Source organism: Cavia porcellus, unplaced genomic scaffold (genome assembly GCF_034190915.1).
Source record: "Cavia porcellus strain 051 isolate PalLab524CR breed Dunkin Hartley unplaced genomic scaffold, mCavPor4.1 scaffold_24, whole genome shotgun sequence".
Lineage (NCBI taxonomy): Eukaryota > Metazoa > Chordata > Mammalia > Rodentia > Caviidae > Cavia > Cavia porcellus.
The window spans coordinates 5004569-5029770 of record NW_026947507.1 but is presented as its reverse complement, the minus strand read 5'-3'; the positions used below and the strand labels follow the sequence as shown (position 1 = coordinate 5029770).

The 25202-nt window shown below is 34.3% G+C and overlaps 1 protein-coding gene across 4 annotated transcripts in view; it reads left to right on the top strand.

Moving 5' to 3' along the window:
* Positions 1 to 2796: 2796 nt before the first annotated feature.
* Positions 2797 to 25202, top strand: part of Sgcz (sarcoglycan zeta) — a 943286-nt gene continuing 920880 nt past the window's right edge. For 2 of the 4 annotated variants that reach the window (XM_063234591.1, XM_063234588.1), the window contains exon 1: positions 2799 to 3719. In XM_063234591.1, coding sequence (XP_063090661.1) covers positions 3681 to 3719 — 39 coding nt within the window. In that variant the 5' untranslated portion in view covers positions 2799 to 3680. Of the gene's footprint in view, positions 3720 to 25202 lie in introns of all 4 variants that reach the window. The other 2 variants (XM_063234590.1, XM_063234587.1) reach the window with 2 other exon arrangements.

Sequence of the window (25202 nt, the reverse complement as noted above, 5' to 3'; positions counted from 1 at the left end):
TAGAACCCATTTCTTTTTTCTTTTTTTTTGGGGGGGGGAGGAAAAGGTGGAGTAAGAGCATGATTTACATTGAAAGCTTATAGAAATTAATTTCAACATTATTTTTTTATTAAAATATATACCTATACTTTGTTAGAGATAATCATTTTTGGGAAATATCAAAGGTTATCTTTTGAACTATCTTACAGTGTTACTAAGTAATTGAATTTTTTGTTTGCATAGTAACAATGTCACGCCTTATGGGAGAAGTAAAACGGCTGATAATTTATGCCTCGCTATATCCTGATCTGGAACCTTAGAAACTTCAGAGAATAAAGAACAACAATTTAAATAAATGATCCTTTTCTGTGGTGTTTTGATAATATGAATATAAACATTAATATGGATAAACTTACAACAGGTATTATAAAGAAGTTATTTGGAATATGTTTTAATGAATTATGACATTACTTTTAATAATTTCAGAATGCTAAAATAAATTATGATCTCACTGGGTACTGCAGCACAAAATCCAAATAAAAGAAAAAACTCCAAATTTGTAGAATTCACGGAAAAGAATACAAATGCCTCCAAAGCCTTACAAATTTAAAAATTTTGCTTTAAATTCTAGATAATTAAAATCATATTGTCTTCTGGATAAAAACAATATTGCTTTATAAGTTTTATACTTGTATGGATTAGTGAAAATCATGAATCTCATAATAGCAGGTATACATTTGCTTGAATATCTCATGATGGTTGGTGACATTGATGAATGTGTCTATGGATGAGTGATCTTAAAACATGCTATCTCTGACCTGCAGGTGTTACCACACTGTATTCCCCTTGCTCAGGTTTTGTAATTCTTTTATCCATTTTTTCTCTGAACTGTACCTCTACTAAACTAAATCTTTCCATCTTTGTATACCCTGTTGTGTGCCACCTTGATTTTGTCTCCATAGCCACTTTGTCTCTTAGGCTTGAAATTGTGATTCAAGATATCAAGAAAATATTCTTAACTCACTTTGCATCTTTATCTTTCCTTTGCCCTATGTCAAGCACATTGGAAAATATTTTGTTTTCTGACAGCTGTTCATTGAGTTATTGTGTCAGATGTAGTGAAACTGAATCTCAATCTCCTTAAAGGTAACATTAAACCATATTTATGCTTGAGCAAATCACATCAACTGTAATTTGTTGTTGATTTTAGGAATATTTAGCATAATGAATTTGCATAGGAATTCATAAAATAGTAAAAGACTTACAAGTGCTTTGTAGACATAAAATTAGACTTAAATATACAGTTAATTTGGCAGTCATCGGTAGTTTTGGTAGCGAATTAAATGTCAGTCGAGGTCAAATGTTGGGTATAATTTATATTCAAGTTAATTAAACATGAATTGAAATTACTTTATGCACATATATATATATACATATATATATGAACCATATACATATACATAAGTAGTTTCTCTTTAAAATATGGTAAAGTTTAATTAATAACAAGTTGATAAAGAATATCAAATTACTTCATACAGATTTGAATTCATGAAAAAAGTAATCATATTTCAAGTCAAATTGCTAATACTTTCTACAAAATAAGCTCATTTACAGATTTTTAAAAAAATTCATTTACTTTCAACCTGTAATTATTTTTATCACGTATTATGTAACATAATTATGTGAAATGAACATGAAAAACTTATTTTGAGAATTTCATGCTTAAATCCACTAATTATAGATTATTGGCTACTTGATGTTATCCTTGAATGCTGTAGGCAGAAGTCAAAGTTTGAAAGAAATATAACTTTGATAAGTGTGTGGAATAGAAATAGGCATAAACTAAAGACCTCAGCGTGCTTGCTGATAAAACCGAGCCCTACAGGGTTAGCTGCAGGAAAAACACAGAACGGTACATATGAGGGATATACATGGTGATGGGAGGAGTGAGCACGGGGTTTTTACATTGTAGAATAGTAATCATGAAAGTTTCTGTTCACACGTATTTATTTATTCCACATACATCTGCATGAATATTGTTTCTTAGGAAGGAGCCGCACAAACAACCAGATAATAAATGCATACATTAAGTAATGAAAAAATTAAGTAATTGCTATGGTACAAGAGAGGGACTCACCTGAGGAAAATCTTCTTTTTAGTCTCAAATCTGAGGATGTTAAACACACCAAGAAGGAAAGCGAGGTATCCAGATGATGGACAAGAGCCTGTGTGGAGGAGATGGTGACAAGTGCCAAGTGGACCTGTAAACTAGGCGGTTCTGCTCATCGAGGAGCATGACCAAAAAGGAGGAAAAGAGACCAGACTGTATGCACCTGAGTACTTAAATAAAAATAGAAAAATATTTTTAGAACAAAATTATTTCTGTAGTTCTTTCTCTGAATCTGAAAATCTCTTTAAGCCTGAGAATGAATTCCTTTAAAGTCAAGATTTTGCAGTAAAACATTTAAATGAAGCAAATGAGCCTCAAATTTACAATGTACAAGTGAAAGGCACCGACCTGTTAGAGTTTATTTAAAATAAACAATAATAGGTTACATTATCATAGAAAACATCAAGACAGGCAATTTCCTTTAATGTTCCTGTTTGTCAGTATCTTTAGAAGACTTTAAGATACTAATACTAATAATAAACCCTGACCCTAAAACATCAGAGATTTACCTAAATACATGAGAATAGATACACGAGCCTGTTCCTCCCAAATCTACAGAACAAGAAGAGGGAACATAGAGAATGAGTTAAAACGCCTGCCTGTCACCTAGTGGATTCCGGACAGACAGCAGTCTTTAAGACCCAGCGACAGTGTTTGTCTGGAGAGGAAATGTTGCTTTTTGACAGATGAGAGAAATCCCCTTAGTGCTGGCTGTGGGAAGAGAGAAGTGAAGTCAGTCACCTGGTGGCGAAGGCCAGTAGCACAGCGAAGCGGGAGGAAGATCGCGTTCTGCTCCTTTCTCTCCTCGCCCTGTAGGATCCTCCTCCTCCGAGTCTCTCAACTCTTTTGGCGTAACCTTCAAAGGAGAACGTTCCCTTCAGACTTTATTATCGCCTTTTCCCTACCGAGAGAGCACCTCTCAGCTGCAAGACATTTTTTTCTTTTCTCCCCTTTCCCCCCTTTCTTTTTAAGTGCATGCAGGACTTCGGGGATTCGGCTGTTTTGCTGGGGAAATTGATCACCGCTATGTCTGGGGCTCACAGCGAGCTCAGTTAGCTCCCGAGTCAGCCTGCCGGAGAGGGAGGAAGGCTCTATCATTCACTCTTCTCTCCACTTCCAACACATTTGCCTGGAATTTGCCGCATGATGCTGTCCAGGGAAGCAGCTTTTTTCCTTGGGTTGCAGCAATTCGCTGGTTTCTAAGCTTATTGCAGAAGAAGAAATAATCTTGAATAGAGGGGATCCCCCCCCCACCCCTCTGCTCGATTTGCCCGAGCTGGGCTGCACCGCGGTAACGCGATCACCTGTCACTAAATCAGCGAGGAAGTAAAACAAAGTGAATTGTCATCGTTATTTATCTATTTATATTATTTTCTAACCGGCGGAGGCGGCGTGACCACGGAGAATGAGACTGAGAGCAGCTGCCGGGATCTGGAGGAGGATAAAGCTGAGTTTCGGCTGGAAACCAAAACCCTAGATCGCTTTTCGGTGCAACTTGCCCGGGTCCCCCGCCCTCCTCCAGGCTCGCCCGATGGACAGCTCACCCGACCTGGACATCGAGGAGCTCAAGGTAGGTGCAGCGGGCGGAGGCGGCGCCGCTCCGCGCTGGTCCGGCCACCGGGGCAGGCGGGGGCGCTGCGGGCTCGGGCGCGGGGTCTGCGGCCCCTGGTGGGGCTCTCCTCTCCGCCTGCTCCCCGTCCTCGCCTCCGTGACAGCGGCATCCGTGGGGTGCAAGGTCCGGCGCCCCCAAACTCGCCCGGGTGCCCTGCCCGCTGGCCCGGTGGTTTCCCGGCAAAGTTGTCCGAGCTGAGCGGGCGCTCGCCTCGCTCTCCGCCCGATGCACTGCTGCCCCCCGCGTGGGCACAGCCTGTTTCAGCTCGAGCTCCCCTCGGGTTCCGCGGGACCCCTCACTCCTCCCGCAGACGCGGCTGGGCCACGGCCGGGGTGCCCGGGCACGGTGTGGGGACCTCGTCAGCAGGGGAGGGGAGGGTCTCCTGACCAGGACGCCTGCGGGCTGAGGGAACGAGAGCAGGTTGGAGGGGTTGGGGTGCAGACCCGAGCCTTGGGGTCCCCCAGCCCCAGCCGTGCTCCCCGCCCTCCTCACTCTGCCCCAGGTCCCAATCAGGCGGCCAGAAGGTTGCGGAATTGCAAATTTGCTCCTCAGTTGGTGGGCATCGCTGCCTTTGGGAGCTGATTAGAGAGGGAGAGAGAACACAGAGAGAGAGAGAAAAAAAAAGCACTTAAAAAAATCAACAAAACACAAAATAATTTAAATGTCCCGCTCACTGTAAACGAAAAAAGGAACAAAGGGGGCGATGCTAGGAGTTTTTCTTTTTAAAAATTTCACCCTTCTTAATCTCTAGGCATTTTATGCAGAGGGTATTTTTAAAGGAAATCAAGAACTCTTAGTTTAGGTGAGGACTTCTTGGACATCATCTGTCTCAAGAGTAGAGATGTGGCTTGAAATGTCCGGAAAATGGGCTCATCTCATAAACTGACCTCGGAGTCCGGGAAATCCCCTCTAGAAGGCAAAAGCTCTGTGCCCCTGTTTGCCCTGGCTGTCCACCCTGCCGGGAAGGGGAGGGAGGGACAGACGGTGGACACTGGTGAACTAGCTCTGCCATTGCCAGTGGATGAAGTCAGGGTGGACCTTGGCCATCACTTCCACCGGAAACTCTGAGCCCCTCAGAAGAAGGCTGGGGGGAGGCCCGTGCCTGCCGCTCCACTTAAAGTTGAGAGAGCACAAGTTTCTGTGTTTCAGGCAAGGTCACAGTCAATAAAGACTGGACCACAAGTCTCCTGTTCTCTCTGTGCTGTACCAAGGGACAGTACTTGGCCATATGCTTATAAAGATCTCTTACAGCCTTTGCCAAGCACCCTAGTGTCTTGTGAGAGAGGACGGGTTTTATTTGAGATGTAGGAGCACAGGTACAATGCTTGTGACATGTATTTTATTTTATACAGAGCGAATCTCCAGATTTGGGGGGTGTTCGTTAACTATAGGGCATGGCACATTAGGCATGTTAGGGTATGAACAACAGGAGAGAAAAAATAATGTTAGACCATCGTTTCCCCCGGCATCCCTTTAGTTTCCTGCTAGCTCACCCCCTTCTGAACCCCCGTAACAATAAAATTGTTTAAAGGAGCAAAAGAAGCCCACTGTAGAAACTTCTGTCTCGTGTTAGTAGAAGATCCCAGCTTCATCTTCATAGCACTGGGCATCAGCTCAGAGACTCTCACAGCCTGAGTGTGCGGCACTTTGCAGACGGGCAGCAGAGGACAGAGAGCCAGGAGGGGTTTGGGTCTGAAGTGGGGTTCGGGTGTGTGTTGGCAATGCCTAGGGAAGGGTGAAGGAATGGCAGGGTGTAAAGATGTTGAGATTCTTGAGAAATTTTGTCGGGACAGTCTCCTATTGAGAGTTGAAACTGGCACAATAGAAAATGTGGTCAAACGTGGTAAAAATGTTTGAGATCCTCCAGTTTGGGAAATAAATTTGTGCTGTCACTTTGACTACACTTCTGGAATACGGAGGCTTTGGAATGTTTATCTTCTGAAATAGACACACTGTGGTGGATGCACTGCATGTAGGGTAATTTGTCTCTATTTCTTCTTACAACAGAATCCATGGGCTTGGGTTCCCGGTGGCTTCTTACTAAAGAGCCTCCTGGGACCATCAGGAAAGGGGAGAAAAGAGCTGGGGATTCTTATATTTTTTTGGCATGATTTGTCTGTTATGACTGTTTTTACTATTATTCAATGATGCTTACACTAAGATATATTCACATAAGACTTTAGTTTTTATGATGCTTAACAACATGGAAAGAGTCATATTTATAGGGATTTGATAAGTGGATCTTCATAAATATTTTAAGAATCCAGTTTAACTGAGTTTTATGTCATAAATGTTACTAGGTGAAACTGCTTTCTTCAGAGTTGAAGAAAGAATATTCTGCTAATTACTTTTTGGAGGTAAAGTGTTTTATTTTTGCAAGATATTTATTTATTTTTCTGGGTATAATGAAATTATTTGATTTTAGTAAACTGTACAGTAGCGTTGTCTTTTAACTTTTTATACTAAAGATACAATTCAATAATTGTTAAATCATTGCTATCATGATCATAATCATAAAGCATATATTAAAGGATTTGTTGGTGGGAAACTAAACCATAGTTATGTGGGTAAAACTTGCTAATGAAGCAAGCATGTTTCATCATCTATTCTGCATACTATGAAATAGATCAGTTGTAAAAAAGGAGCTTTCTCTTCCAAAGAATTTTGGTCTTTTCTTTTCCTTTTGATCTCATTTCTTTCTACAATGAATGTATAAACTTTACTGGGGATTTTGCTTTAATGTTTATTTTAAAGAAAAAAACAGCTTCAAAAAAACCCTAAAATATGGGTTGCTGCTTTAGAAATGTGAATGTTAAGGGATATTGATACTAGAAAAACACCCTGTATCCTATAGTATCTCTGAATTAAATTGTATCCCTTTTAGTCATTGATATTTAAATATTAACTTTAGCTTTTATTTTAGTTCTGTAGTTTCCGTCTTTTAAACAACTGATGCTCTACACTGGAACAGAAACTGCTATTAAAAGCACAAAGAAGTCCACTGTAGAAACTTCTGTCTAGTGTTAATAGAAAACACTTTAAAGTTTAACCTTTGTGAAATATTTGGAGGCTGAATAAATAATTATGATAAAGTATGCAACTTTGTTGATTCTTTTACTCAGTTTTTGAAATGTGAATTATGATTTAGCGGTATTAATTTGGCAATTAAGAAATTATGCTTTCAGAAGATAAGAATGTACGGGTAGATAATCGTGATTTGCTTTATCAAAAATATAAAACACTTCAAGATTTGAGTGTAATTTTTACAGTCATGTTAGAGTCCAGTTTTTTAAATTTATTTGTTAAGATTATTCCTTTAATGAGATAACTGGTTAGAAGTTACAATAGAATTTCTCTACCTACAGAACATGAACAACTACAAGGTGCAAACATTGTAAACTACATGGTGAATCCTGAGCTGTCTGAGTCAGCTTTTCAATAGAATAAGTTTAATTGTTAGTGTTTCTTTAATGGAGCCCAGTCACTGTTGCATAATGTTATCCCTTTAATTTGAACAAAATTTCATCTAGAAAGAACTTGAAGCTTGCCCTAGATAGGCAAGGAAAAATCTTCCCAGAATAATGCAATTTAGGTCATTATGAAGGCATTCCATGGATAGGAAATGATAATCCAGAAAAAAACATACTGTAGGTGTTTAAACAAGAAGTCTCTGTGAAAATGCTGAAGTCTTCAACCAGTGTCATAAAGCATTCATCTACAATCCAATCAAATAAGGGAGTTGGGACTAAGATTAATTCTAAAAATGTTTTTCTGTTTCATCAATAAGACACTTAGCCCAGGAAAGTCTAGCTTGCTGCAGTGTGGGAGGCTTTGTATGAGTGTATGTAGGTGGTATTTTTTATGTTAGTCATTCTATAGTGAAAAATAGTACTCTCCGATACACACCATATTTTTAGCAGCCTGTTTTATATTTTCATTTATTTCCTTTTGAAGTAGAATAAGGAAACATTTGGGAATACTTTTTTCTTCTTGTTTTTCCTTCTTGTACACCTGAGGAATTATAATGTGTCTTCACCCAGCTCCAGTTCCAATTCTCTGTTGATAAAAAGAACTAGCCATAAAGATTTAATAACAGTTAACCTTGGTCTTAAAGTTAATATCATTTTAATTGATCATTCATAATTGGACACATTTAATATAGAATAATGCATAATGACCTAAGCAAACTAACATAGACCGTGCCTATTTGTAGTGAGACAGTTAAAAACTTTTTTAGCTATTTTAAATTATGCAATAAATCGCTTAGGTTTTTTTGTATTCAGAAATAGACTAATGAATTGAAATAAACTTCAATTAATATGAGCGAAGCACTTTTCCTTATAAGAGGAATGAATGAATGTATTTATATGAGTAGAAATAGAATTAGGAAATGTAACTTAGAAGGAAGTTGTGCAGATGACTGAGTAATCTCCAGTGGTGTGCTGTCTTTACTAAGCTTTGTTCTTACCATCTTACTGGCTGTTATAACTTTGCTGATCTGCAGGATTTCATAGTTGAAACACATCAAATTTTGAAGTTGCAATACAAAAGAGTATTTCAAGATTTATGTAATCAAAATTATAGCTCCACAAGACGGCTTTATGCTGTAAGATAATAAATTGGCATGAATCTTTTGGGGCATTACTTTTATATAATATTTAGTCAGATATTTTCTCACACTATATTGAAATTTCAGCTAAAATAGAATTTGGTGGATGTTGTAATTCTAATAGTCCAAGAAGGATGACCACTTAATTTTGTCCAACTCTGTGATTTTCTTCAGTACATGCACTTAAAGTGGTAACTGATGTTTACATGTCAAAATGAAAGTTTATAAACTTAATTGTTGAACATTGTGTTTCATTTTTGATAAAACTCTAAGCTTCTAGAACTGTGGGACTAAATGTAAGCTACTTCATTTTATATTACTGTAGTTTTTAACATATTAGCATCCAAATTTTTACTATTTATCTCTTAAAAATATTTTAAGTAGGAAGTGATTTTATATCCTCAGTGAAACTGACTAGAAACTTTGATCTCAACCATAGAGTGAGCAAATTTAAAGATTATTATCACTTCAAAAGGATTATAGAGGCTCACATTCCAAAAATTAAACATTGTACCAAGTGCCTTGAGAGTTTTCATGATGTTTCTAAACAATATTACATTGTATGTTGAAAAAATATTATGAACTCTGGTCACATTTTAGAATATTTATTTATTTATATTTATACTGTTTTGTTGATGTTGAATAGATTACCGACATTGCTTCTGTTCCAAGTTGACATTCAAAATAAAAGACCTTTAAAAATAAAAGATTTCAGTATTCAGCCACAAAGCCTGTAATTGCCATGGCAATGCCTATCAGAGAAGCCAGGGCTGACTCTCCAGCCTCAGATTTAATTCAGTCACCCACACCAGAAGGGAGTTCAGAAGAGGTGAACCAAAGTGTGAAAGCTTTCACTACGATATCAGTGTGCACACTTGAGGAGATGCGTGGTTGGAAGCGTGTTCTGGGTGAGCAGTATTAGAGGAAACTGTAGGAATCCTGGCCTTCCCCAGGGGTGGCAGCCTGAGTATGGATGCTCCCCACTCTTTGGTCTTGGGTTTCTCAGATATGGCAGGTGGGGGTGGAGGGTAGGCAGGCTCTAGTTTGGCTAAAGAGGTTTTATGGCAATGATTTTCACCTGACACTGAAGAATGTGTTCAAATAATATCTTCTAAACATCCCAAATATCTAACTGATGAGAAGAAAGTGCCTCTGATTCCAGAGGACTGGGGGACACTATGCTGTTTTCTTGTGTTAACCCCTGTGATATAGCCCAGAAATGTAAGACCAGAGAACACTAAGTCAAATGCTCTAATTTGCACATCTGAGAGTCAATGGCTCTGTTATATTTTTGAGAATCAAACATAAATAAAGTTAAATGGCTCTTTTTAATTGCTTAATGACGGTCACATAAAAACATCAAAACTTGTTTATCCTGTAAATATTACATTTTTATAGATATCAAGTGGAGATTCAGAAAAATCATGTTCAGATTTATGAGGTTAATAAATAATACAAAAAAGATTTAAATCTATGTATTCTGTTTCCAAATCCTATGCTATTATATATAGGCCAAAAGTCAAGGGATTTTGAAAGAATTTTGAAAGTTAGAGGTTTGTCACTCAATTTCTGCAATATCCTAGTTTCAAAAAACAGTTGTCCCTTTGAGTTGTGGTTATGGTATTTATTCTTATTATGAAATATAGTTGTTCATATTACATTTTTAACCAGTGTGTTTATTCCTAACATTTGAACCAAATTACTATTAGTTTTTATTTGTTGATAAAACCAATGAGAGCAGAATATGGTGGTACAAGCCTGTAGTCCCAGCTTTTGGGAAGCTGAGGCAGGAGAATCTTTGAAAATTTGATGCCAGTCTGAGCTACAAAGTGAGCTCAAGTCTAGCCTGAACTGCATAGTGAGAACTTGTCTCAAAAACAAAAACAAAAGCAAAAATAAAAAACCATAAGAAAGTGACAGACAAATCATAAAATGAGACCACCAGATAATAGTTCCATAACCTTAGACCAATCTTTTAAAGTTAAATCCTATATAATTTATTAAATTATAATAGTTTTCTTCATTATTTTTCTTTTCAAATCACTGCAAGTAATTTTGATGTTTTTAGGATTATAAATTAAACATAACCTCTAGAATGGGTTTGACTCTCAGCTTGATGTACACTTGGTTTTGTTTTGAAATTAAATAAAATCTAGATGATCACAATTAAAATTATAAAATGCTTAGGTTTATGTTATACCAGAAATCTAGGTTATAAGTACTAAATGCTTTTAGCCACAATGAAGCAAATATCTCACTGACAATTTTAGAGATTTAACAAAATGAAATAAATGACTTTTTTTTTTTTTGTCTTTTTCGTTTTTATCGGTACCAGGGGTTGAACTCACGACCGCACACTTGCAAGGCAGGTGCTTATGCAGCTGAGCTAAATCCCCAGCCCCAATAAATGACTCTTAAATAAACTTGATTTCAAGTTTTGATGTAATTTTTTATATCATGCTTTCCCCAATTTTTTTGGATAAATCTAGAAGTTATAAATGCGGATATAAATATGTATAGTAAAATATTATATGGAAATATTATATTCATGAATGGTAATATTTAATAACAATGATGTTTAAAACTTTTGCACATCTCAGCATTTATGGGTCTAAATATTGTTATGGTTCATCTGACAGCATGGATTTTCTACTTCATTATTATCTCCCTTCTCTTTCATGATCTGTACTTGATTTTGGCCTTCTCTTGGAGGTAATTTTTCTTAAAGAACAGTTTCTGTCTTTGCTTGAGTGACTGATTAAATGACAGGGAGAAGAGATCATAGCAGAGTTGCACTGAGCTTTGGGACCTGGGTGCTGATCAGAGTGCCTTATAGTAACACTGCTTTCCCCAAGCCTACTTGCGCGGTCATTGTCTCAGAGGGATTAATGACTGTTAGCTCTGAATATTCTGGGCAACTCCAAAAACACTTTAAAATACCAGCCTTATTTTATGAGAGGTAATAGGCGACTGTATTTGTGTTTACTGGAGACATGTAATGCTTCAATTACTAACCCACTTATTAAATTATCGAACTTATTTCCACATTTGTTTCAAAATCCACAACTTTTTGTAGGATGTCTGAACATTCCACACTATCTAATTAAGACAGAAAAGACTTTGATTTTTTTCTGGGGTAGAAGCAACCAGTTCAGCTGCCATGAGTCACAGCACTTTTATGAAGCATGATACAATAAATCAATGTCATGAATGGGAAAATACTGTTATCACTGTGATTCTAAGAATTTATATATACGCAGAGTATTTGAGAAGTTTAAAAATCCAAAACAGATGAAAAAGCTAATTCAAGGAATAAATTGCTTACCTCAAGAAGTAGTGATTTACATTTTAGCTTTCCATTTTTCCTTCAACGTAAGATATATTAGAAATTCTATCTCATCTTAATAACAGATTAGTTCTACTTCTTCTAGGCAACTGATTGACATTTAATATTATGAATTGATATTATTTCTCCTTTACCTTAGTTCACCCTTTTATTTTTACTCTAGAGACATTATTGTCCATCTTATTGTCCATGTTATTGTCCATCTTTAATAAATACTTGTATCTTACTTTAATTATTGATTTCATATTTTTTCATATTCCTAAGTACTTTCATACAGAATTGCTAGTTATAGCTAAATAAAAGCAAATATGCTTAAAATTATTGGAAAAATTTGCAAACGTGCAATTATTTTCAAATAATGGATCATTTTACCAATCACAATATTTGATATATTGGGGAAAGCTTTAATGCACTCTGAATTTTCTTTTAATTTGTTCGGAGCTATGAAATGTAGCGAACTTAAATTATAATGTTGTACATATTCAGTTATGCTTTATGCATAGCTTCCATTGCATATAAGAGCGATGTAATTTGTGAACCTGTTTTCCACCGAGTGAGACACACTCAAAGTAAAAGAATGATGCTTAACAGTACGATATTACAGCTGCTAGTTGTTCTGTACCATTCTTTGTTAAGTCACTATTACAACTTTTTTTGTTACTTTCAAATTTGACTTTTGTGAAGAATGATCATTGAACAAACAAATTTCTGAATTTCTTATGCCTATTACTTTTGGGTAGTGTGGAGACAGTCTTTTAGGAAAAGTTAAAATAAATGAGTACATCTTCAGAATTTTGTTAAATGTTTTCTGGTCTATTTTGTGAAATCAATGTCTTAACTAGTTGATTGCTTCAGAGCTTCAGAGGCTGTTAGACTTCTAGATATTTTATTTTATCTCATTAAGTTTCTTAAGGATCATATCGGAGACATAGTTCAAAGAACATTTCCATACATGTTGTTGTATCTTAATGGTAAAGCTCTGCCCTATTAAATCATTCTTGGGAAAAACTATGAGGATCTAGTAATTATGGAATGGGAAAGACAGAGTCGGATATGGCAAATGCATCCTAGGGTCATGCATGGGCTTCTGAGTTCAGTTACAGTTCAAAGTTGCCTACATTTTTAATAAATATTAATCTGTGGTGAGACATACCTGGGTTTCTGTCTATTTACTTCTTCTATATCCTGAAATAATTTCTTATAATCTACAATAAATAAAAATTGTAAATGACCTTAGATTGTTCAACATTTATAAGCAGCACAGCTTTTAAAAACACCTTCATATTTAGATATGATTCAAAGTGCAATAAACTCTTAATTTTAAAGAAGATGCTATCTCCAACAATTAAATAGCAATGCTGTACTTTCTCTGGATTTTTAGTTATAAAAATCATCAATGAACATGCTGAGTATAAAATTTGCTTTCTTTACCTATGATTTTTAGTGCTTAATGAGATACATTATCTATCTTATTTATAAACTTTGTTCTCATGCAAAGTTATGGAACTGTGCTTTAGTGTTTTCCAGCGTGTACAATGCAATGAAGATGCAAAGCAGTGAAATTTTTTCTACCTGCGGTGCTACTGATGAATAGGATCAGAAAACAAATGCGTAAAGATAGCAAGATGAAATATCAATGGGCATTCGGGAGTGTTTACAATAATCTATAGCTTAATTGGAAGATAAAGAATGATTCCAAATAAACATAAAACTTACAGAATAAGTATCATACCTCTATCACAAGAGAATCTTTGACTGTAATATTCTGCCCAATGTCTAAATTTTACATTAAGAGACCTACAATACATTGTGGTTTTATACTAGTAGGTTTATACCATATTATTCTTTGGTATATATATTATTGAATTCTTAGCAAGAACTCGAATTTTAAATATTTTCAGAAATTCATAGCTATTTGATTTTTTTATTTAAGAATCTCTTGATAATTCTCTTGTGTGTGCACCATTTCCAAAGTTCCCGATGCTTGGGATTTTGTACGTGATACTTTTCTAATACTTTTTTATATATCCACTCATGTGGCTTCTACTTTCATTAAGGTGATGATACTGAGCTATGCATCCCCACCTCCTAGCTCTCACTTGAGCTCGATGGCTTCCTTTCCAGGTTTCAGTAATTTACTAGAAATCTGTATCTGAATGTTCCAATAACTCTGAGAAAGCCGTTTACTGCCTGTCCAATCTGTGCTTCTCACAGTGTCCTGATTTGTTTAATATCTAACCATTTGCTTAGGTACGAGCTGAAGCTCTGAAAATCCTCAATCGACTCATCCTTTCCCACCGTTTCACTTACCCAGTTAATGAGCAAGTCCCTTATATGGTATAGTCTGTGTGTTCTCTTTCATATCTTTTGTTAACATCCTAAGTCAAATTCCTGTCTTTTCTAATGTTTTCTTTCCCAAGAAATATGTACAGATTTCTTGGTGTGATACTGACCGTATTACAGTGAATGTGAATGCAATATGGCCCTAGAATCCCAGGGTGGGATCAAAATCACTGCAAAGGGATTCATATATGGTCTTTTTTATTGTTGTTGTTGCAAACAAGTCATTTTAGACTATATTGGGAAAGACCAGAAACTGGGACATTGAAACTGATCCTGATAGTAATTGGCAAAGAATTGAGAAGTTTCCAGAAATGCCCAAGGCAACTCTTCAAGAAGAAGAAAACATGGCTTCTGGCAGTTAGACCTGACAATTACTCACTGATTGACTAGGATAAAAATGTTGAGGAAAAGGAACCACAGACTCTTTGTGCATAAAAATGACCAATTTGAAAAGATTTTCTGCATTGATAAAATCTTTGCATTACACGATCTCAGAACCATGAATTATGTTTGACAATTTCCTTAAATGATTTCTGTATTCTTGACAGTTTGATCTGATTTCTTACAGCCAAAAATATTATCTGTTTCTGTAATGTAAGTACTTTGTCTCCTCGAGATGGCCCAAAGATACCCTGCTAACACAATAAGCCAGCTCACTAGGAGTGGAGGTTGGCCTCTAGGAATCTCAGTGAAAATAGCCCAGAGGTTTTAAATGCATGTGATTTCTAATGAATCCAATTGTTTGATCATGTGTATATCTTTTGATTAAGTGGCTTTGTAATTGTTCACCATTTCTATCTGAAGTTCTTTGGTAAAAAATATAGTGTTTTAGCTGTTATCTAGTGCTTAAAATAAGAGCTAAGTAGGCATAAGGTAATGTCGATATGTATACATTAAAGTAGGAATCTAGACACAGATGTTTGGAAATAGCAATAAGAATTAAGGCATTTTCTAAGAAGATGAGATTTTTTAAAAAGCAGAATATATTTATTGAGGGAAATAAAGCTTCTTCTGTCCAAGAGAGAGACAGAAGTGGTCTCGAACGAGTTGACCAGAAGATGTGATTTTCAAAGAGAAGTAACTTGTCTATGGTTTCCTAACACTTCTTTAATACTCTTTCTCTGTGTCAGCAATCTTCAGGCAGCTAATTATGAGCAATACACAACTCCACATTTTGATATTCCTTTAATAATAACTTAAAAACTGCTTAAAATTGTTTGTTGATTTCCTGTTGCTAGTTTTATAGTTCATACTCCTCAAAATGATAAAACATAAGAGAGATCTATGTCCTCTGCAGGCTATGAACTCTCTCATACCTACACCTGCATGGTCACGTGTCATCTCTCTTTCTCTCAGCCCTCCCTCCCTCATTCCCCCTCACTCCCTCTTTCCACCCCTCTCTACTGAATAATTCACTTTTCCTTCATCATGACAGTTCCTTTCATTCTCTTGTCATGTTGCATATGTGCTTGTCAGAATGTATGTCTGCTCCTTTGGCGTTAGAATTCCTGCTAATGGCCCATTAACTAGTCTTAAGAAGAGCTGGTGTTTTTCCTTTGTGTTCCTTCCTAGTGTACTTTTAGCTGTGTCATACATCTTAAAGTGTTTTATGATGTTGTAGAGAAACCAAACTGTTGGAAAACAGTCTTTGGCAGCTTGTCGCACATTAATTAAGGGACAGTATAAAGTCAAAATAATTGAATATGTCCTGAGTTTCCTTGAAAAGACTGAATTTTTCACTCAGAGACCCACTCCTGTATATATCTGTTAGGCTAAGCTTATATTTCACATGATTTGTCAGCTGCACAATTTATTTTGTTTGTTTGAACTATAAATTATGAGATACATTAAAAATTCTTCTCTTGACAGTGTTTTTTACTTTTTTCTGATATTTCTCAAGTGTTTTGTTTGCACTATGTTGTCAAATACATTTAAGCTTAGAATTGCTGTATTTTATGGTGAATTAAAACTTCACTATTATGTAAGAATCATCTTATCTCTCATAAAGATTTCTTCCCTTATTTGTCTGATTTTAGTGTCGTTACACTAGCTTTAACCAATATCTCTATGTCATTATTTCATTTTTTGTTAGTATTTCTGATATACATGCATATTTTTGTCCCTTTATTTTTAATTTCTTTGTAAACCTATATTTTAGATAGCAGATAATTAGATTTTAGGAATCCATTTGAGTAATGTTTTGGGTTTATTTTTTGCACTTTTTAATAGTTAACATAATTTGGATTATTTATATTATTTCTACCATTTTAAATTGCTTCTCAATTTTTTGGTTAGGATCAAGTGTATTTATATCATTTTAGATCATAATTTAATGTGATTTGTGTTTATTTCTATAATTTTTGACCATGATCTCTGTTCAACTCAGACATTGTTTTTCTGCTGTCTGAATTACCTACCTATGGTGGTAGCAAACCTTATTTTCTTTGTAGTGTGTAAAAGTCTTTATTTTCCTTGTGTTTTTTCACTTATTTTCTGCATATACAATTTCAGATGATGCAGATATTTTCCCTTAGCATATTAAAGATATTTTATTACCTTCTTTATGTTAATGCTAGTAATGTCAGATCTTAATCAAAATATCATTTAATAGCAGTGCTTTTCTCTTTAATTTGCTGCTTTGAATTCCTTTATCCAGTGTTTACTATTCAGATTTTTGTATATGAGTTTTTATGAACTAAAAACATTCAATTTAGTATTTTGTAAGCTTCTAGAGCTTTTGTGAAGGAAGAAAATGGACTATATTATAAGTAGAGTTTTTCTAGGAATCATCATACTGTTTTTTAAAGAAGTGTTTGCCTGGCAACTGCAACCTCTGGTGATTATGCTCTACTTTTATGAGGTCTTATTTTTTCTTACATATATTTGCATTAATTTTGTTATGTGAAGTATGGAAAATATAAGCACGTAAGTGTAAACACTGGGGAAAATGATTTGAATTTTATGTATTTTACATATTTATGTTGCATTCTACATCATTGACCCATGTTAGATATTCACTATATATTTCTTGATATATTTTGGTAATAGTTGATAGTAGACCAGAAACTTATTTTAGGGGAAAAATATTATTTTATTTTTAGTTTGCTTTTCTTTTTCTTTGTTATTGGTCCAACAAAAAATAAACACATGAGTTACATAGTGTGTAAACGATACCTATTCCTTTGACTAATGAACTACTTATTTCTAGGTTTGTTTCTCATAAGCCTGTCACCTATCTGGTCATCTTTGAGTCAGGTGGAAGAATTTTTTTCTTTGGATTTCTAGGGCCAACTTTTGAAGTAATATTTAGCACAATATTGTAGAAACTATCTTTGTGGCTGAGTTTTTCTTACTTTAGACTTTCTACTATGTAACTGATCTTGAGTTTTATCTTCTCTGTAATGCTTAGCCTTGGGAGAAAATTTTTTCCAGATTCTATATGTGTGATAAAGAGTTGGTGACCGTAATCTTAATTCAGTTTAAGTTTAGATTACTACAGGCTAAGCAATTTTTAGACATCATAATGTATGTTTTAAATTTTGTAAAATAGAAAAGAACCCATGCAGTTTGATTTAAAATCCTGTGATCTCCTAACCCCCCGGGGAAATATTTTCCACAAGTTTATGAAATTTCCATATTTAAATTACTCTTTCAGATTAAGAAAATATTTCCTCAAACTGTACTCTTATGCACATTAAGTCACAATAAAACTGGACACTGACGATCACCAATTTTAGATTTTTTTCTCTATGATTGTTTTTAATTTTTCATGGATACCCCTGTCTATCTTTTACAGGGTAAAGAAAGTTTGTTTTCTAATTTACTTATACACATACCCCTACACACTATGATAGTCGCCCTCTAAAACATTCATCAATCAAGTTAAAACAAAATGAGACTGTGTGTGTGTGTGTTCATACTTACATTGACTTCAACTTTATGGAGCAAATTTAGTGACTGAGAAATACTATTGTTGCACAATTTTGTAAGATCTTCTATTGTTGTTGAGTCTAAGTAGTCCAGGGATTGGAAGTATAGTGGTGGACTTGTCTTTGATAATAACAAGACTTTTCACAGGTATTTAGTTAGGGTATGCCTCTATTATTTTAATTGCTAAGTATGTTTGTAGGAACTAATGTTTTCTATTTGGTTTTGTAATGACTTTAAAATATAGTTTTACTTATTATGATATTGCAGATCCATGCAATAGACATCAAAAAGTTGTTAGTCATTTATAAGAAAATTATGTTTAATAAGTGGATTATTTTTTGCTTTTAAATTGTTTTGCCCTATCATCAAGTTATTTTTAAACTTGGAAAATAATGTTATATACTTGTCACCTAAATGTGCTTTCCATCTAGTAGACACTTAATAGATATATGTTGAGTTACTTACCTTTGAAAGTGGTTTTCCTGTACTGACCTTATTCTCTTTTCCCCTTCAAGTTCATTAAGTGACACATGTTAGAAATAATTTGTAAACCCAGTGCAGTTCTCTTGTTCATTAAACTTCCTGTTGCGCTCACTATTCATTTTGATAAATTGAATAATATGCAGCATTCAGGTAACTATGTGACCTATCAGGTCTTCTAGTACTGCTCATATTATAACATAATGAAATTAATGTGACATAGAGTAGCTATATTCTGAGATAAAAATTCCATCAAAATTTGACATTGTAGAAAAAAATTCATGTCTTCCCTAAATGATCCTTCAGTTGAAATTGACATTTCTTATTCTTGATCAGTAACAGGAAATAAATTATAACATCTTGAAAGTAGAAGCTATATTCAAGTTTGCACCTGATGAGTTCAATTGACTCAGTACTGTATTTTAAATCTTCTCAGACAAATCAAGATTGTTTATATTTTGTTCAATTCACACACCATGTGTAAAATGCACCCAAAAAACTGTTTTGAAGAAACACAAGAGAAGGCCAAGGACAATAGTGTCATGAGAGTAAATGATGCATATAATCTCTGAGTTCAAAAGAAGAAAACTTAAATAATGACCAACAAATAATAAACAGATTGTGATGATAGTTATCCACCTGTTCAAATATCTTTTATCAAACTACTTAAAATGCTTATCAAACAGCATGAGTATAAAAGCTCTTTACTTCCCTAATCGTGGAGAATTTGGAGTGAAATGAGTCACAGCATGCTCATTGAAGGAGAAAACTAATGCCGTCTAATAATCTTTGAGAAACCAATTATAGCATACTCTCTTCTTGCTCAGTTTTGGAGCCACAGAGACCTGGATGCATTTCCATTTGAGAGCTATGTGACCTTAAGCAAGATATTTAATATTCCTAAATGTCAATTTCCTCAAATATTAAAATGGGATATCTATATCTATATAGTTATAGTGTCACAAGCTAAATGGAATATATATATATATATATAACATCTTTAAGTATATCTATATAAATATAGATATATATCTCATTTAGCTTGTGAGACTATGGTGAGTTAATTTACAGTCAGTGTTCAACATAGACCCATTCATACATGTATCAATTGTTATTTCATTACTATAGTTAATGAGATGTGCACAAAAGAGCTAGTAAGAATGGATATGAAATGATTGGGGTATAAAAAATGTATGCATTCACTTGGATAAGGTAGTGTTTCACCCTGAAAGGAGATGCTGATGAACTGAGTGTGGGAGAATTGGCATGTGGTCAAATTACAATCTGTCCTCAGATAAGATTTGAATGTTGGTCTTTTCATGGCTTTATAATAGAACTAGATGTAAGTGCTTGAGTTTAGTATTACCAAATGCTCTCCAAAGGTTCTTAACTGCCTAAAGGCAGCTTTTAATTTTAAACACTGAGAAAAGTCAATCAGCTTACACCTAAAAATATGCATTGGAATGTGTTTTGAATGCATTAAAACCTAATTTCACATCTCACCAAGTTTAACTACTTTTTTGCTTAACTAGTCTCAGATCCTGTGTATTTCCTTTATCTGTAGTAGGGCACTTAGTATGTTTTAACTTATGTAGACATCTTTTAATAACTTGTATATTCAGTCTATTTGTGTACAAAGAAAGATTAATTCTTTGTGAAAGATCAATTGAGATATTTCTCAAAAATTTTTATATGAAATTTAAGAAATGTTAAATACTAAAACAATTTCTCTATCAGCATACAGAGAAAAACAATTCATCTTGTGTGTGTCTTTGTAGTATTGAGAGTTGAAACAAGGTCTTTGACCTGAACTATATTCCTAGGGTTACTTTAAAAATAAATTTATTTATTTTTATTTTGCAGCAGGATTTTGCTAAATCACTAATTTCCCCAGGCTAGGTTCAAATTTATGATTTTTCTGCCTCAGGTCTTTCAGAATGCCAGAATTTTAAGGATATGCAACACACCTGGCTAAGAAAATAATCTTAGTAGAATGGAAAGGCAAAACTGTATTAAAGCTATGTTTATTATATAACAATTGAATTATACCTCATACAGCATTTATTGTACTTATATAGTTATCATGATGGCATTTATTTGTTTAATTATGTAGAGCCTCTGTTGCTTAATCTTTATTCTTAATATTTTACTTGAAGATTGTGTTGTTAGAATATTTTACCTTTAAATTTCTAAAAGTATGCAAACTAGTTTATTTGTCTATGGTAATATTTCAAAATTCTCAGTGGAAAACCAAATGTTTATACATCAGTAAAACACAGAGGAAGTAGTGCTGGTAATGTTCCTTTTCCCTTTTTAGTATCCAGATGGGATGAGAATCTTGGTTAGAGACCTGCTTTGTTTGATTTGTATAATTTGTAGTAATATATCCAGGCTTCTGGTTATGGAACGCAAACCAAAATTACTATTGACATTTTCAAAAAGTCATTTTAGCTAATTCAGTTATTGCCCTTGCCTAGTAGTGTCAATATTAGACCTTACAATAGTTTGGATTATCAATTTTGTACAGAATGTAAGCATGTAAGCAAAATATGAGGTTTGAAAATAGAAAGAATCTATAGGTCCTCCTAAAGGATGATCTGGAATTTGATATTAGGGTTCTCGACCATTTCATCTTCCCTCCTTTTCTGATCCCATGTGAGTTGGAACGGTTGCCCAAAGTTTTCTTCTACTTTATCACACTTGGAAATAAAATTTCAAGGAGGTATGAATTTTATTCTTTTTCAATTATAGCGTTCTATATGTTGGTAACTATTTCTATACAGTTGCAACTATTAAAACCATATTCTACGATTGTGCCTCTTAAACATTGACATTTAGAAGTTATAATTTTGGGAATATAATAAGGTGTTTAACTTGACAGTGTATTGATAACAAAAGTGATATGCATGATGGCCTTTTGGACTTTGTAGAATTAGGATGGAAGTTATGTCTATTGCCTGTTGGAAAAATTTTGGAACAGACTATAATTGTACACAAAAACTTCTTTTTCTTGAAACTGGAAATGACTTTGCCTTCAACCTATTGACCAGAGAACAAAAGCCATGCCTGTGGACAGACGTTAACAATACAGGATATCAGAGTAGATAGGGCCATACATGAGGTGTTTTGAGCATCAGCCCCATTGTTCCATGATCTACAAAGGAATGTTAAATGTGGTTTGTTGATGGGAAAAGGCTCAGGCACTTTGAGCCAAAGAAAGGAACAATGTCACTCAAGAAAGTGCTATTTTAATTTTTTTGGACTATAGGTTGTACTACCTCATTACTATTTCAGTTTTCATACAGACCTCATTACTATCTGAGGTCTTCAAGTTCTGAAAAGTATGTTTTCTCAATCCACTATCAATGTATGTGCATATAGCCTTTCAGTGGGTGGCATTTAGGGGTTCATTACTATTCCATAGCTCACAATTTTTTTTGAATTTGATGGGATCAGAGTGCTGTAGTGAAAGGTTCAGTTCTACTTGTCTTAGTGATGAAGTTTTATAATTTGGACCTTGAAAGCTTACACTCACTGCTCCTGTTGTCCTAAGAAAGACCCATGGCACCCTGCGTGGCAGTCTCATACCTGTCTCCTGGTCATCCTCAGCTGATAAAAGGGTCGCTACCATAAACAGTGATAACCACTGCGAGATGGATAGATGTAGATGTACTTGTGCTCCAGACAGAAAATCTAAAGGGACCCAAGAGCAAGTAAAATAATGTCTATAATAATAACTAGTTTAGCAAGATTTGTATTATGTAATATTCAGATAATGAAATTTTCCTGAAAATTTAAATGTGTCTTCTCAAGGCCTCAAAATCAGTACATTTTAGGGAAAGAAGATACAGGCAGTCTACAAGGAATGACTTTTAAGAAGTTGAAAGTACTATGCATATGCAAAGTATCCAGATATTTATATCTTGAAGAAAAAGGATGATCTTCACTGTAACTCTGTTGTGTCTAGATTAATGCTACAACATGCTATGATCTAGTTTAGTTAACTGAGACGTATAAACTAATTTCTTGCACTGTTTTATATACTCAGCAGTTTACATTGTCGTTACTTAAAGATGCAAAGGGAGTTGTTTCTAGATTAAATACTAAGATGCGAGCTAACATGCTCATTCAATTAGAGAAGCATGCAGACAAGTGTGTGGGAAGAAAACCAACCTTATCATGGTGTTTTATATGTTGTGTCTTCTACTAGTTTGCATCATAGTTTCATTAGATGGAACTTCTCTTTTCTTTCTCATTGAAAGAACACCTGCTCTTCATTTCTTACTGAGTTTTCTGTTTTTACTTGCTCTCAGTAATATTCTCTAAAAAATCAGTTGCTAGATTGTATCCTTAAAATTGCACCTTCAGCATCCTGGATAGGCAATTATTTTGGAAAGAGGAAGTTAAGTCAAAGCATTCAAAATTTGTGTCAGAGATTTCTTAAATATGACCTCTATAAGGACTATGCCTCTCTTAGGAAGATAAATTATAATGTGATCTCCCTACTATTCAGGAAACTCGCCTGAGAAAAAGAAAGATGTGCATGTCTAGCATGACAAAATATTCTGACAAAGCCTTGGAAGCAATTAGAAAATGTACAGAGGTTTTGGATTTCAAATTTAATTTTGACTAGCTAATATAGTAGATATTATGTAAGTGACGTATAGACCCATTAAAGTTGGATAAGTTAAAATTAAAACTGTCTAGTACATTTCAAATAGTGTTAACACTCACAGTGTTAAGTGAAAGAAGCTGTTTTGGGATTTTGGATTTTCCTGTAAAGGCTGTGTTTCAAGTAATCTAAATAATACATATTTCTTGCTAAGATATATGCTTTTAAATCATTATTTTGCATATTCTATTATGCAACAAAATCAAAATTTCTAGTTATTTACAGTGTAAATGTTTTGTAATTTTGGAAAGAGAAAAAGTAAATAATTTTATAATAGGAATTATTTAATGATAGATATTTTAATAGCATTTTTGTGCTCAACTTTTGTAACATCAAAATAAATGATATTTTAGATGGCCTGTCATCAGCATTTTAGTATGATAGGATGAAAATTAGGAAATGCAAACGTGAATATGCAAAAGCTACTAGTTAGTGGATTCAAAAAAGGACATATTTAAAAAATAATGTTAACTGGGGCAAATTTAAAAGCATTTGAATTCTTAAAGAGCACATGGCTCAACCTAACAAGCAATCACATTTTGTGTAATAACTAGTCATAGCTATAATGCTTGGAATAGTTCTCTTTTTTAGTAAATAGCGTTGCAGTAAGTATAAATTATAAATTTACCATCTTCTTATGACATAAAATACCATTACATAATATAGAATGTGAAGGTGTTGGCTTCAATGTAAATGTCATGTCACTTTTGTTACCCTAATCCTCTGAAAATTATCTGCTTTAAAATGTAGATAGATTTCCGTGTTGTATGAAATTTGTACATCTATGCAATAATACAACATATAGGATACCTTATAGAAATAATTGGGATTTGTATTTTTCTCTACATAAACTGATATTATGTAGAAATTAGGAAAGTAGTAGGGAGGCTTTAAGTAATGTTTAATATTGTTGTTCTTAAAATATCTATGTTAGAAAGTCAGCATTTTTAACAAATGTATTTGTATTTGACTCTTTTCATGCATTTTACATATAGAAACCCTGAATTTTCTACAAAAATATGTGTAAAATATCTTTCTATGTCATTTTTTAAAGAAAAATTATTTTTTACATATTTACTTGTGTGCGACATATTTTTAAAAAATAAAAATTTCTAGGAGATCCTCACCAAGTACTTTTGGACCCTGAATTACTTTTCTTGCCATTATATAGTTAAATTTTTAAGTGCTAATAAATATGTTTCCCTGAACTTTACATGAGCTTTTTTTAAATTAAAGTGAAATTTTTTAAAACTGCATTTCATATATAAGTATGCTTGTCTGATTAGATCTGTTTTGTAATCTCCTTTACATTAACCTTCAAAATTTGGGAAACAGGTATTAAATTCTTTGGGGCTTTAATTAAATTGTAAATTCTGTTAGTTTGCATTTATCAGAATTCTACTAATAATTATGTTGAGCAAAAATACTGAGAGGAAAGGATTTAATCCAAGATTTCGTGCGTTTTTACTCTAGAAGGAATGTGATCAACTACATCAGTTGCCATAAAGAAGGAACTTTAGCACCACATATCTTTAAAATAATGGTGTGCTTCTCATTTTACTATATTTTCCCATTCAGCTAAAGGTGATTCTTTAGTTCCTTGAGAAAATCTGTCTGCAACCATCATTTTTATCATCTAAACAGATCCACAAGTTAAAACTTTGCTTTACCCTTAAGAAACGTATGAGCTATTACTTAAGATAGCAAAGCTATATTCTTTTATCTCTAGTCTGTCACATTTCTTAAGGCAAACTTGTGGACAAATGACAGTTTTCCAGCTTTAGTGAATGGTAGGTATATTGATTCAAGATTTCTTGGCAGAGGCAATGAAAGACTGAGAACATGAGGATATTTTGATATGTTGAAATGACCAACCTCGGTTTCCAAAGAATCTGAAGAAAAAGTACAGAAAGGTTTCGAGTGGCTGTAACTGAGTGAGAGAGAAGAGGGGACTGTTGTTAGAGATCAGTGCTTGAGTCTGGGTTTTAAGAGGTAAAGGAGTTTCAGCCGAGTGTGCCACAGAAGTAGACGTCTATAGGTGGGTGATGAAGTGGTAGAGAT